At 36.2% G+C, this 15000-nt stretch overlaps 2 protein-coding genes across 3 annotated transcripts in view; one reads left to right on the plus strand and one right to left on the minus strand.

Moving 5' to 3' along the window:
* LOC136849927 (ketohexokinase-like) overlaps nucleotides 1-15000 on the plus strand; it is a 324411-nt gene that overhangs the window by 184976 nt on the left and 124435 nt on the right. The window lies entirely within an intron of this gene.
* Nucleotides 1684-15000, minus strand: part of LOC136849446 (uncharacterized) — a 56858-nt gene continuing 43541 nt past the window's right edge. The window contains exons 26-32 of the mRNA XM_067122797.1: nucleotides 14430-14555; nucleotides 9582-9692; nucleotides 7179-7353; nucleotides 6676-6856; nucleotides 3113-3212; nucleotides 2417-2576; nucleotides 1684-1865 (exon numbers count right to left, since the gene is read on the minus strand). Coding sequence (XP_066978898.1) covers nucleotides 1684-1865; nucleotides 2417-2576; nucleotides 3113-3212; nucleotides 6676-6856; nucleotides 7179-7353; nucleotides 9582-9692; nucleotides 14430-14555 — 1035 coding nt within the window. The remainder of the gene's footprint in view (nucleotides 1866-2416; nucleotides 2577-3112; nucleotides 3213-6675; nucleotides 6857-7178; nucleotides 7354-9581; nucleotides 9693-14429; nucleotides 14556-15000) is intronic.

Raw genomic sequence — 15000 nt, forward strand, 5'->3', positions numbered from 1 at the left:
GAATTAGTTCTTTCCAGAAAAAAGAAAACCAAGAAACGAAAAGTGAATTTCGCTGGAAATTCTTATTCCTTCTTTTTTCCTTTTTTTTTTTTTGTCTCCGAATTGCGAAAGAGTTAACCAACTTGTTAGAGTTGTTGCTGAAGTATACTGGAATTGCGAGGGAGAGCAGAAGTCGAAGTTAGCCAGTAATAAGCGGGAGGCTGAGACACAGACTGACAGACAGACAGACAGAAAACAAGACAGGTAGGCAAAAAGACAGACTGACAGACAGAAAAGCAAACTGTCAGACAGTCAAGAAGACAGACAGACAAAAACAGAAAGCCAGACAGACAGACAGACAGACAGATCGATGGACAGACAGACAGAAAAGCAAACTGGCGGCCAGACTGACTGATTGACAGACAAGAAGACAGACAGACAAAAAACAGATAGACAGACAGACGCACGGACGGACGCACAGACAGATGCACAGACAGACAGAGTGAGAGACAGACAGACAGACGGATCGATGGACAGACAGACAGACAGATCGATGGACAGACAGTCAGACAGACAGACAGACAGACAGACAGACAGACAGACAGATCGATGGACAGACAGACAGACAGTCAGACAGACAGACAGAAAGCCAGACAGACAGACAGACAGATCGATGGACAGACAGACAGAAAAGCAAACTGGCGGCCAGACTGACTGATTGACAGACAAGAAGACAGACAGACAAAAACAGAAAAACAGACAAACAGATAGACAGACAGATGGACAGACAGACGCACGGACGGACGCACAGAGAGACAGAGTGAGAGACAGACAGACAGACAGACAGACAGACAAACAAACACACAAACAGAAAGACATACGGACACACACGGGAGAAATTTGAAAGACAGGTATTTTGTAATTCACAGCTGAATATGGCTGATTCTTGAAGAGAAAAAAATAGGGTAATAGGGAATGAAAAGGAAAAGATAGGCAGAGAGAGAGAGAGAGAGAGAGAGAGAGAGAGAGAGAGAGAGAGAGAGAAAATAAACAAAAGTATTGAGTATCATAATAAATATATTTTAGCAATTCATATATTTAGGAAGTACACAGATATCAGAATCTGATAACTCGAAAATGTGGAAGTCAGTTTCATGAGACTTTGAGGTGTAAGGCATTCCGAATATAACATCTGATTTTACCATCATTATAACCTTCGATCTGATTGCACAAGGAAAAAAACATTTGTTGGGCTCTCTCTCTCTCTCTCTCTCTCTCTCTCTCTCTCTCTCTCTCTCTCTCTCTCTCTCTCTCTCTCCTGTACCAAAAATGCATTCCTTTCATATGTACAAAGGAAAAAATAAATGTTTGAGTCTCGATATTTCAATACTTTTCACTCTTATACTAATATTATACATTTTATACTACTCTCTCTCTCTCTCTCTCTCTCTCTCTCTCTCTCTCTCTCTCTCTCTCTCTCTCTCTCTCTCTCTTTCTGTGTGTGTTTGTTATCCAGGCTAGAAACTGCATCATGATAAAGTCTGGGAAATTAATATCTTTAAACATTCTCTCTCTCTCTCTCTCTCTCTCTCTCTCTCTCTCTCTCTCTCTCTCTCTCTCTCTCTCTCTCTCTCTCTCTCTCTAAGCCATACCCTTAAATTTACAGAAATGCTCCTCTACCAAAAATGCATTCCCTTAATTCCTTCAAAATCGACTCGTGGCTAAGACTTGGAAGGGAGGAGGTCCTAGGGTGAATCCTGCGATGCCCTCCGTATCCTCCACAGGAACGGAAGGATCCAGCTCGAAGTCGAACTTCTGCATCAAGGAGGTGAAGAGCAGGAAGAGGGTCATCCTTGCCAGGGACTCCCCAAGGCACACGCGGCGTCCTGCAGGGCGGAAATTGAGGGCCTTTAAAAATAGACAAATGTTAGTCCAGGTTATTTTCTGGATTATTTTGTCAAGAGTAAGCAAAGACGAGGGGCAAATAAAAATAAAACATCAGTTATTGGGATTGAGAAGAATTAAATGATTCATGTCGATGTTTTTGTTGGATACCTGTCGTTTTTAAGTTACCAGTATATCGGTACATATATATATATATATATATATATATGTGTGTGTGTGAGTTTGTGTATACATATATATGTGTGTATATATACATATGTGTGTGTGACTGTGTGCATTAGTGTGTATAATTCCATAATCTCATTAAACAAGTACATACGTGAAATATCTCTCACAACCACATACACACAAATCATATATACATACACACAACCATCTTACCCCCTCCATCCCACTGCCAAATAAGGAATCGATCCCTCCACACATTCCTCCCAACCATTCATCATCCACTGACACAGACCAGCTGACTCTACTACTCAACTTTATATAAAAGGTTAAAAGAAATGATTAAAAAACTCCCTTGAAGAGTGACCTTTGCCGAAGATGATGAGACGCTCGTCTTTCCTCAAGGTGCCATCTGGGTTGATGAATCTCTCCGGCCGGAAGTTCTCTGGGTCACCCCAGTACTCCTTGTCCATCAGGATGCTGTACAGGTTGTTTAGCACCATCGTCTTGGCTGGGATATTGTAGCCCTGGGAACACAGAAGGTAAATAAATAAAAAAATAAGTCAGTATATAAATAAATATTTATTTATCTGCTGGAACTAATAAGTATTTATTTAGCAAATTTAGTAAATATTTTAAATACTAAGTTGAACTTTTTGATATGTTCATACTACAAATAACTGGTTTGTATGTTATTTTGCTGAATTAGCCTACAATTCTAATATATATATATATATATATATATATATATATATATATATATATATATATATATTTATATTTATATATACATATATATGTATATATATATATATATATATATATATATTATATATATATATATATATATATTATATATATATATATATATATATATATATATATATATATATATATATATATATATATATATATATATATATATATGAGTGTATGTATACATAGTCTCACGAGACAGACAGACAGAGAGAAAGGAAATAAAGCCATCATTTGTTCACCACCGAAAGCCTTTTTTTTACAAAGAAATCTGTTGTGGATTTCAACGACATGACAGTGAACTAACCTGAAGTGTGGTGTCCCTCTGGGCACTGTGAGGTACAGTGAATGGTGCAACGCCCCTGAATCGAAAGACTTCGGATAGGAAGGCCTCTGTGTACACCAGGCTGAAAGAAATGATTCAGAGTAATATTATATATATATATATATATATATATATATATATATATATTTGTGTGTGTGTGTGTGTGTGTATATGTTCATATATATACATACATACATATATATATATATATATATATATATATATATATATATATATATATATATTATATTTATTTCCTGCTCGAGAATGGGCGGGGAGTGATTGGGCAGTGTCTGCTCATAATCCATAGTCCCTATGTTGACCTTAGTCTTGAATTCAGTACCTAGTGGTTATTTGACTGTTTTGCGTTAGATTCGCTAAGGGGAAGGTCAGCAAACTCAGGTACCACCTCTTTTAAGGGTAGTTGTCTATTGTCTTTATATATATATAATTATACACATATGTATATATATACATAATATATGTATGTGTATGTATATATATATACATGTATGCATACATGTATATCTATATATTTACAGTGGGATCCACAGTAATAATCTTGATTAGAAAGACGAGATGTATTTGTAGAAAAATATACAAATGCATTTTGTCTTTTTAATCAAGAGTATTACTGGGGATCCTTTTTGTAGACGACTGAGAATCACGATACGGTGTTTTTATATTTCATATATATATATATATATATATATATATATATATATATATATATATATATATATATATATATATATTTATATATATATGTATATGTGTGTGTATAGATATATATATGGTGTGTATCTTTTTAATTTTCATCTCGACAACAGACCCTCGCCTTTAACTGACTGTATCTAAAAGTATCAGATTTTTATCTTAAATGAAAAACAGTTTTTCTTTATATACTCGACGGAGAATTTTATTTCCCAGCACAAAAGAACAGAAATATTTATCCATGTGTGAGGAGGAGAGTTCGTTTTTAATCTTCACTTTAAAAGAATAATATCTTTTTTTTAAATGTCAATAAAACAATCAGATTTTTACTCATATCTTGAGAGAGATGTTTGTTAGATACAGAAAGAACTCGAGTTTTTAGGAGCCTGATAAAATGGTTGATTTGCTGATAAAACTGGGGATCTTCTCGAGATGGTAGATCAATAAAATGATTAAAACTGTTTATCTGAATCTGGAAATTGAGGATCTTCTCGAGGTGCTAGACAAATAAAATGTTTTAAAAATTATACATTTAAGATTGGTTTTAAAGTAAATTAAAAATGAAATTAAAAAAAGTTATTCCCTTTAATTTGGTTATAAAGTAAATTTCCGCGTATGCCATGTTTACCATCACCATTAAATTAGATAAGCTGATTTTATATTATATTTAGCAAAAAAATTAATAAAAAAAAAGTTTATCAATAGTAATTAGATCTTCAGCTATACTCTAAAACAACGCGAGTTTATCTACAGTAATTATATCTTCAACTATACCCTCAAAACAGTGGGTCTTGACTTTTCTCAGTGCCCGTACCCTTTAATATCTTATGAAAATTTTCTCGTACCCCCATCCAATATAAATATAATACAAACATATGAAAAGGATTAGTGATAGGATTAGTGATACAAACCTTGCTGGTTATTGTCTCGTAACCCCAGATTTAAGGTTTCGTGCCTTTGTGGGTACAGGTACCCCAGGTTAAGAACCACTGTTCTAAAACAACGCGAGGTATTTATCAGCTTACAGAATTAAATGACAAAAGATGATCTTATGTAATTTCAATAACAAAATATGATGAGTTTTTCACTTCCATGCATTCTGATGAATTGAATTGAATTGAATTGAATGTAGAATTTAGGCCAAAGGCCAAGCACTGGGACATATGAGGTCATTCAATTCTGAAATGGAAATTGACAGTAAAAGGTTTGAAAGGTGTAAAAGGAGGAAATCTTCACAGTTGCACTATGAATCAGTTGATAGTAGAGAGTGGAGAGTAAGATGGAAGAAAGAGAGTGAGAACGGAGGTACAGTAAAAGGAACGAAAGGGGTTCCAGCTATAATACGTGAAATTTTCACGTATTATAGCTGGCTCTCAAGACACATTTCTACGTTTATGTCAAAATAATAACAGATTTTTTCCCCTTACTAGAATTAATTATTTTTCTCTAACAGATAGAATCAAATATTAAAGTAAAATGCTAACCTGAGTTAGCCTTTCCCCCGACATCACATATTAAATACGATTTTAACCAAATCTAAAATTAAAAGCCAATAAAATTCATTCATATCCCCTAGGGCCTCTAATGCCTTCGTTCGGAATGTTCTACCGTCTCCTGTTTTCCCCAACTCTTACAGCATCATATGATATTAAGTATAATTTGAAATACGTATAAAAATAAAATTAAGAAAAAAAAATCGCACATTATCCCTTCGTCCTCAAATACCTACGTTCGGAACGTTCTACCTTCTCTCGTTTTCCCAGCTCTGACAGCGTGTTAGATCAAAGAACAGACTTCTTTTCTCTACCTTCTTCTGTTTTCCCAAACTCTGACAACTTTAGAAATAAAAAAAGTAAATAATGCTCCGAAGTTCCTTCGGCGCAATTGAGTTTTCTGTACAGTGTTTAGTCAAGGCCACCGAAAACAGATCTATCTTTCGGTGATCTCGGTATAATGCTGTATGAGCTACGGCCCATGAAACTTTAACCACGGCCCGGTGGTGGCCTATCATATATCGTTGCCAGACGCACGATTATGGCTAATTTTAACCGTAAATAAAATAGAAACTGCTGGGGCTAGAGGGCTGTAATTTGTTATGTTTGATGATTGGAGGGTGGATGATCAGCATACCAGTTTGCAGACCTCTATCCTCAGTAGTTTTTAAGATTGAGGGCGGACAGAAAAAGTGCGGACAGAAAAAAGTGCGGACAGAAAAAAGTGCGGACAGAAAAAGTAAGGACAGAAAAAAGTGCGAACAGAAAAAGTTCGGACAGAAAAAGTGCGGACATAAAAAAGTGCGGACAGAAAAAAGTGCGGACAGAAAAAGTGCGGACAGAAAAAAGTGTAGACAGAAAAAAGTGCGGACAGAAAAAGTGCGGACAGAAAAAAGTGCGGACAGAAAAAAGTGCGGACAGAAAAAACTGCAGACAGAAAAAAGTGCGGACAGAAAAAAGTGCAGACAGAAAAAGTGCTGACAGAAAAAAGTGCGGACAGAAAAAACTGCAGACAGAAAAAAGTGCGGACAGGAAAAAGTGCTGACAGAAAAAGTGCAGACAGAAAAAAGTACGGACAGAAAAAAGTGCGGACAGAAAAAGTGCTGACAGAAAAAGTGCAGACAGAAAAAAGTACGGACAGAAAAAAGTGCGGACAGGAAAAAGTGCTGACAGAAAAAGTGCAGACAGAAAAAAGTACGGACAGAAAAAAGTGCGGACAGAAAAAACTGCAGACAGAAAAAAGTGCGGACAGAAAAAGCGCGGAGCGGTCGGACAAAGCCGGCACAACAGTCTTCTTTTACAGAAAATAAAAACAGAACCACTGAATCGAAAACTTACTTCGGTCTGTCGTCGACAGATGGCAGGCGATCTCGGCCCACGACAGAATCCAGCTCGTCGCGGAGCCTCTTGGTCGCTTCAGGATTTAGACACGACAGCAAAACAGCGAAGGACACGGAGGCGGATCCCGTCTCCGTCCCGGCTGCGAAGACATCGTTGCAGAGGGCGATCAGCTGTTTCTCTGTCAGTGAGAGAGAGATAAGGAGTGACAGGTGGTGTTTGGATGAATGGTTTTAAGCACGTGTGGGAGAGTATTAGCCAGGATGCTAAATATTTTGACGAAGAAAGACATAGAAAAGGTGAGGTTTATTACTAAGAATAGTGGAGAAATGGAAAAGGAAGCAGAGAGAGAGAGAGAGAGAGAGAGAGAGAGAGAGAGAGAGAGAGAGAGAGAGAGAAGATGAAAAAATATTGCCAATTTTCTTAAGATCAAGAAAAATTAAAAATCATGTTATATGTCAAACTGAACTTCTAATATTTTTTACTAATCTTTCTTAACTCACCTGAAAACGTGACACGAGATTCCTTTTCTTTATCATAATTTTGTTCATTGTCGTTATTATTATTATTATTATTGTTGCTGTTGCAGTTGTTCTTAAGCATCTCAATCAGATATATGTCAATGAAGTCTCTGGGATTATCCTGGTCCAAAGTTCTCTTGTGTTCTTCAACCGCTTTCTGAAAATTTCGAAATATTCGTAATATAGATTTGATGGATACAGTTGCACCTCAATTTACCGGACACTTCTGGGGGTCTGGCCTTTCTAATAAGTAAGGAAGTCCAATAAATAACCAAAACCTTATACCATAGCCTGCACTTGATTATTTTCTAGATATTTTAAAGCAATTATACATAGTTCCTAACCTAAACTAGCCTGTACTTTAGACTTAAGTAAAAATTGCGCCGAAGTTTCTTCAGCGCAATCGAGTTTTCTGTACAGCGTATAATCAAGGCCACAGAAAATAGATATCTTTCGGTGGTCTCGGTATAATGCTGTATGAGCAGCGGTCCATGAAACTTTAACCTATATCGTTACCAGACGCACGATTATGGCTCACTTTAACCTTGAATCAAATAAAAACCACAGAGGCTAGAGGGCTGCAATTTGGTATGTTTGATGACTGAAGGGTGGATGATTAGCACACCAATTTGCAGCCCTCTAGCCTTAGCAGTTTTTAAGATCTGAGGGCGGACAGAAAAAGGGCTGACGGAGAGACAAAGCCGGCACAATCGTTTTCTTTTACAGAAAACTAAAATCAGTTCAAGAGATATTTTAACAAATTTATCACATCTAAAATGGTGGCATAGGAGGAAATGATCAAAATATGGTAGTTGATAAGTAGAGAAGTACGCTAAATTGAGATGTTACTACATTCTTTGTAAATAAAATCATCATCTTAATGAGTGGGCCAGCTCCATCGAACTGTAAATTGTAAATAATTAGCATTATTAAATTCATTGATGAAAATATTGTTTCATAACTCTCAGTTAGGTAATAAATAGAATTTACATCGAAAAATCAAATATTTAGAGCTTAGTATAAAATACTTCTGCTGATATCAAATTTTTTTATGTCAAAGTATATTTTTTAGAAGATACAATTACTATCTCATTTCCGATTGGCATCATCGATTAATGTTTTTATGCAGTTTTTTGGTTTCTGTTCATTATGTCAGTCAATTAAACAAAGAGTCCAAAAATGTAACTTTCCACTTCGAGCGAACGAAAATTCCAATCACACTGCAAAGTTTGTCGTAAAAGTTACGGACAGGAAGGTTTTTCTTCTGCTCCGTTATAAATATTATTCGTTAAAAAAAAAGGAATAAAAGTTTAGTTGCGGGGGAGGGAGGGAGGGAGGTGTGAGTGATGGACCTACTATTTCGTTTTTATGTAAATTTTTATGGGATGGGGTTGCTGACTTCACACCCTACATCACGGATTTTTAAGGGGCCCTTATGGTTCAGTCTGTCTATCTGTCTATCTATCTATCTTTAAAGAATGCAAGTTCCCTTCTATATGTAAAGGTTACAAGTACCTTGGCTGCTGAGTCTATAAACCTTTGAACATTTCAAGGGCCTGTCTAACCGACCCTTCCATTCAGGTATAGTGTCTCTCTCTCTCTCTCTCTCTCTCTCTCTCTCTCTCTCTCTCTCTCTCTCTCTCTCTCTCTGCTCTCTCTCTTCAGGCATGTCTGCCTGACCAACTCTTCTCTCTAAAGAATAAGCTCTCTCTCTCTCTCTCTCTCTCTCTCTCTCTCTCTCTCTCTCTCTCACCACACTCAGTCATTCATATTTTGCAGGACAATCACGTTTGTCTTTTTATCTCGCGTGCAGACGACACAGCTGCTATTCGTTACAGAATCTATGACGGACCACTGGACAAGTTTTCTGCTTGGAAATTTCCTTAGCTCTTTCACACCTACATGCTCTGTGTGGTGTTGAATTCAGCCACTACATATTTAAGTGGAGAGAGAGAGAGAGAAATTGTGGCTATGTTTCCCATTAGTAATTCTACCAAAATGAAATGAGAGATGATATAAGTCATCAAGGTGCCAATTTTGGAATTATAAATTTCTCTCTCTCTCTCTCTCTCTCTCTCTCTCTCTCTCTCTCTCTCTCTCTCTCTCTATATATATATATATATATATATATATATATATATATATATATATATATATATATATATATATATATATATATATATATATATATATATATATATATATATATATATATATATATATATATATTATATATATATATATATATATATATATATATATATATATATATATATATATTATATGTGTGTATATATATATGCAACTAAAACAAGAATACATAGGTTTTGAAACCCATTATCTCAGAGGTAAGAAAGTAATATTAAAAAGAAAACACGGACCTACCTCAATAAACTTGTTCACGAGTTCGAAACCGTCCATGACAATCCCAAACCTGGAGGTCTTCGGCATCACGTAACGCAGGAAAGGGAAAACCTCCACGATGCTTCCTCCAACCTGGGAAAGAACACGTAAATATTTATTATTATTATTATTATTATTATTATTATTATTATTATTATTATTATTATTATTATTATTATTATTTTTTATTATTAATATTATTATTATTATTATTAATGCGAGTACAAATATATTTGTTGTGCTTTTTCTGGATGTGATCCTATAGCTTCCTTCTCTTAAGAGACGATCCTGCAAACTTAGTTCTCCCTCAAGGTGGTGATCCCACAAAGTTCCTGCTCCCTAGAGGGGTTTGTGTCAGCATCCTTCTCCTTTACAGAAGATTATTATGTAAGGTGTTGCAACATACTGATATCCTCACACCTGGTTCATTCCATGTATTTACATATTCTCATGTTCATATACTTTATAGATGCACCTCAAAGACTTACTGACCTGTCAAAGGAGACACATTTAAGCAAGTAAGGTAAATAATAAATAAATCACATGTGGGTGGCTACTCTTCTATCTATTCTGTCTAAACTGTTCTTGAACTAGCCACTAGCGATGCTATTCACCACTTCAGCTGGTATTATGAATTGAGGCATTCAAGCCTCCTTTGACATCCCAAATTACTGACTGACAGAATTAGTTTGTCAATCAGAAATTTTGGGTGTTCTTGCCTGTACTGATTCTAGTCTTTTTATGTCCACCTTGTCTGATGACCAGATTGCTTACTCCAGGTGTAGATCTAACTAATGCATTGCATATATTTGCACTTTCAAACTACTACCCAAACGCATTTTTGCACAAATCAATTTTTTTAACATTTAAAAAAACCATAGATTTTACATGAAAGAGCATATGTATATACATAATTATATATATATATATATATATATATATATATATATAATATATATATATATATATATATATATATATATATATATATATATATATATTACTTATTCATCACCCATCTTCCCATAGACACCTAGCCCAAAAAAGTTGAAGGACCACCGTCTTACAAAATCACAGACCAGGAAATGAAAAAAAAGCAAGTTTGTAATAGGAGAAACTCCATCCCTATTATCCTCAGGGGAAAACTCTGTGATTAAAGGTCCTAGGTGTATGGAGAAACAGCCTTATAATTGGGGAAATCGAGTTTTATTCATCTCTCTGCTAAAAACTCGTTAATGAAGAGGAGAAATCAGAGTGTGAGTCAAAGGAAAGGTTAGGGATACAATCACCATTAATCAGATTTTGAGGGCAAACGTAAGGCGCAGCCTGCTATTAAGGGTAGTTTTATACTTTCAAAGGGGTCCTTGTAATTGCCTAGTCACTTGCACAGATGAGGCTTCGTTTCCTTTCCACGGTTTTTTTCGTTCACGTCTTATAGACCTGTTTCGTAGAACCGGACGTATGCTATTTCCGGAGACTCCAGCAGCAGCCTCTGACGTAATTGTGATGTTACTCATAAATAATGGAATAATCATCTCTCCATGATATTGCGTAATAAAGACGGGGGGGTGGAGGGACATTCCAAAATCCATCCGTGACTTGTTGTCTTACACCACTACTTCGCACCTATGCCAAATGTACTTCATTTAACTTCTCGCAGTACTCCATCCCTGTAGATAACAGGCAGCCATCAGTATTCCAGATGCCATTGTCTCAGACTCGTCTTTACACCAAATTAAGCACTCTCCTGTGCTCTAAAAGATATTTTGCTTCAATCATTAAAACGTTTAATTGTTCTTTTACATTTTCTTCCAAACCATGCATCCATAGCATCCTTCACATTGCCGTAAAAATACCCCAAAAAAAGTTAAGTATACCTTAGTTTTACCAGACCACTGAGCTGATTCACAGCTCTCCTAGGGCTGGCCCGAAGGATTAGACTTATTTTACGTGGCTAAGAACCAATTGGTTACTTAGCAACGGGACCTACAGCTTATTGTGGGATCCGAACCACATTATAGCGAGAAATGAATTTCTATCACCAGAAATAAATTCCTCTAACTCTTCATCAGCCGGCCGGGGGAATTGAACTCCGGCCCGTCGAGTGACAGTCCGCAGCTCTACCGGCTGACCCAACGAAGGGCTGTAAAAATACCCAGATCTGATGTTTAATAGGGGTTGTATCTAGATTTGGCAAAGACGGAAATAAATAAGAGTAGGTCTCTTGTCCTTATACTTGCTTGAGAATCTGAAACAGTATCATTTTCATAACGCTTGCAAAAGCGTGTAGGAAGCAAATGCAGTGCTTAAATAGGTTTGCAACAATTGACGAGTTTCATGATAATTGCAGAAAACCGAGCAATTGCATGGCATGCTAGATTATACTACCACGCTGATTATATGAGTAACCAATTATCAACAGAAATATCATCGTTACATATTATAAAATGGTTGATAAATTTTAAAAACTAAAATTCAGGTATGCCATGTCAATCACATATTCGATCATTTATTGTTGAAAGGACAGATACATTTCAAATAACATATTTTACCATCATTAGTTCACAAAACGTATTAAAATGCGTGAAAATTAAGATTATAATTCAATTTCATCATAAGATTAGCGTATTGATATGGCGACCACGTGGCCACTATCTAGTCCTTTCTCCAGAGAGGGAATTCGATGTATTTTTGTTCAAAATGAAGGAGCTAACGCCATCTGTTGGATGGACGACAGCATTCTGATACGCGGGGGAGTAAGGGTCTCAGATATATGTTAAAATTCTTTATTTCTCGTAAACTAGAGACTCAGATCTAATGGAATAACTAGAGTAGCTTTCTAAAAGAATAACGTTCAATTACAAGTCAATATTTTAAGTTAATATAATGTTAATTAGGATTTTATAATGTCAGGTGACGATCAGTTTCACCCACACCAAAAATTCCTTGTCCAACTTGACGCCACGTAGATTCTGGACTGCCAACAAAACAGTAGTTATTCGTGTGTTGTCACTGAGAAGTATAAAGCGATTCAATTGGCACGTAAAAGTATAAAAGACAAATTTTAATTATTTATTATCTCTAGCTTGAAAAATCGTACATCAAGTGATACATTTACGTGATTTTTCTTCGTCCAAAACCGGGCAAGTTGGCAATTCTGACTGCACCGGTTCAAAAAATGTGAACAATACCAACAGAAAAATGAGAATTTCTTGTTATCATTGAGAAGTATACGACGATTCTAAGGACAGTTTAAGAGAATAAGAAACAAAGCTTCATTATTTATCATTTTTATATCGTTAAATAACACATAATAGTAAATTGACGATAGTTTTTCTTCGTCTAAAACCTGGCGAGTTGGCAATTCTGACTATACCACGTCTAAGGAATGTAAACATCAAACAGTCGTTTAACCTACTTTGCCGGCCGAGTATTTACGTAAAAGACGCAATTAGTACATAAAATAGTCGATATATCGTAAATTTACGCCTTTCTCTAATAATAAAAGACATTGAATCTCTAATAATAAAAAAAAGATATTGAATCTCTAATAATAAAAAGATATTGAATCTTTAATAATAAAAAAGATATTGAATCTCTAATAATAAAAAAAGATATTGAACGACACAATTCATGTGCGCGCATATTTGTACAGTTGGCAAAGAACGTAAGAAGAGTATGTGCGAAAAAACAAGTAAACTTCGGCGCAGCCGAGTTTTCTGTACATCGTATAATCAAGGCCACCGAAAATAGAGCTATCTTTCGGTGGTCTCAGTATAATGCTGTATGAGCCGCGGCACGTGAAACTTTAACCACGGCCTGGTGGTGGCCTCTCCTATATCGTTGCCAGAAGCACGATTACAGCTAATATTAACCTTAAATAAAATAAAAACTACTAAGGCTAGAGGGCTGCAATTTGGTATCTTTGATGATTGGAGGGTGGATGATCAACATACCAATTTGCAGCCCTCTAGCCTCATTAGTTTTTGAGATCTGAGGGCGTTCAGAATAAAGTGCGGACGGACAGACAAAGCCGGCACAATAGTTTTCTTTTACAGAAAACTAAAAATCAACAGAGGGGTAATGTGAAGGATGCTATGGAACAATTAAACATTTTAACGATTAAAACAAAACATGTTTTAGAGTACAGGAGAGTGCTTAATTCGGTGGAAAAGGGAATCTAAGACGAGGGAATCTGGAATATTGATGGCTGCCTATGAATCGTCTACAGGGATGAAGTGCTGTGAGAAGCTGAATGAAGTACATTTGTTACAGGTACAAAGTAGTGGGTTAAGACAATAAATCACGGATGGATTTTAGAATGTTCCCCCCGTCTCCATTACGCTGTGTCATCAAGAGATGAAGATTTCATAATTTATTTTACCACGACAGATCGCACTTGTTAAACAATCATGCACATAAGCACGCTTACAAACCAATCGGTAACACGTCTGGAAATGAGAGAGAGAGAGAGAGAGAGAGAGAGAAGTGCGGGACATTGGTGAGGAAGGAGGTTCAGAGGGAAGAAGGTGAATCTCTTGACCGCTTCGTCTGACATTTCTGGAACCAATCAGCAATGAGAATCAAGATCCGTCTGTTTCCAGGGTGAGGGGAAAATAGACACACGTACATAAACAATACCCCACTCTGAAAAAGTCATCAGTCGAAACTCATTAGCTGTCAAGATCAATATAATTACCCACGTCAATCTGCAACGCCCACTCATCATCGGCGACAATCAGACCACTTGCTGGGGCAGCGAGAGAGAGAGAGAGAGAGAGAGAGAGAGAGAGAGAGAGAGAGAGAGAGAGAGATGCAAACACGACTCACCTCGCCAGCCCTGAACACCTGATTGAGTCGATCGACAAGATACGTCAGTTCCGGGTCATTTCGGTTGAATCTGGCTCCGCCCATCAGCGCCCACAGGATATTGACGTTAGAGACGCCCACCTTGACCTGTCAAGAGAGAGTAGACTTTACCTTACTTTTCATCGGTCGAGAAAGAAGATACCTGACGCCATTTTTGACCTGCCAAGAAAGATATTTTATTCGTTTTTGTCATGTCAGATAAGAAGACATTTGCATTCATAGTTGACCTGTCAAGAGGGACCTGGGAAAAGATAAGAAACTAGACTATTGATATAGTAAGTCTTCAAGAATAATAATAATAATAATAATTATTATTATTATTATTATTATTATTATTATTATTATTATTATTATTATTATTATTATTATTATTATTATTATAACTAACCTAAAGGGTTTTGCTCTTGCAAAAGGTCTAAATCCTAATTCACTTTCCTTAATTTTTCTTTATCTTACTCTTTCCTGGGGTACATAAGTAAATTAGACTGGTGGCCTATTGCTTCCTCACCCCATCTATAAAATGCAGGAATCA

The sequence above is a fragment of the Macrobrachium rosenbergii genome, chromosome 21, assembly GCF_040412425.1.
Source record: "Macrobrachium rosenbergii isolate ZJJX-2024 chromosome 21, ASM4041242v1, whole genome shotgun sequence".
In the NCBI taxonomy this organism is placed as follows: domain Eukaryota; kingdom Metazoa; phylum Arthropoda; class Malacostraca; order Decapoda; family Palaemonidae; genus Macrobrachium; species Macrobrachium rosenbergii.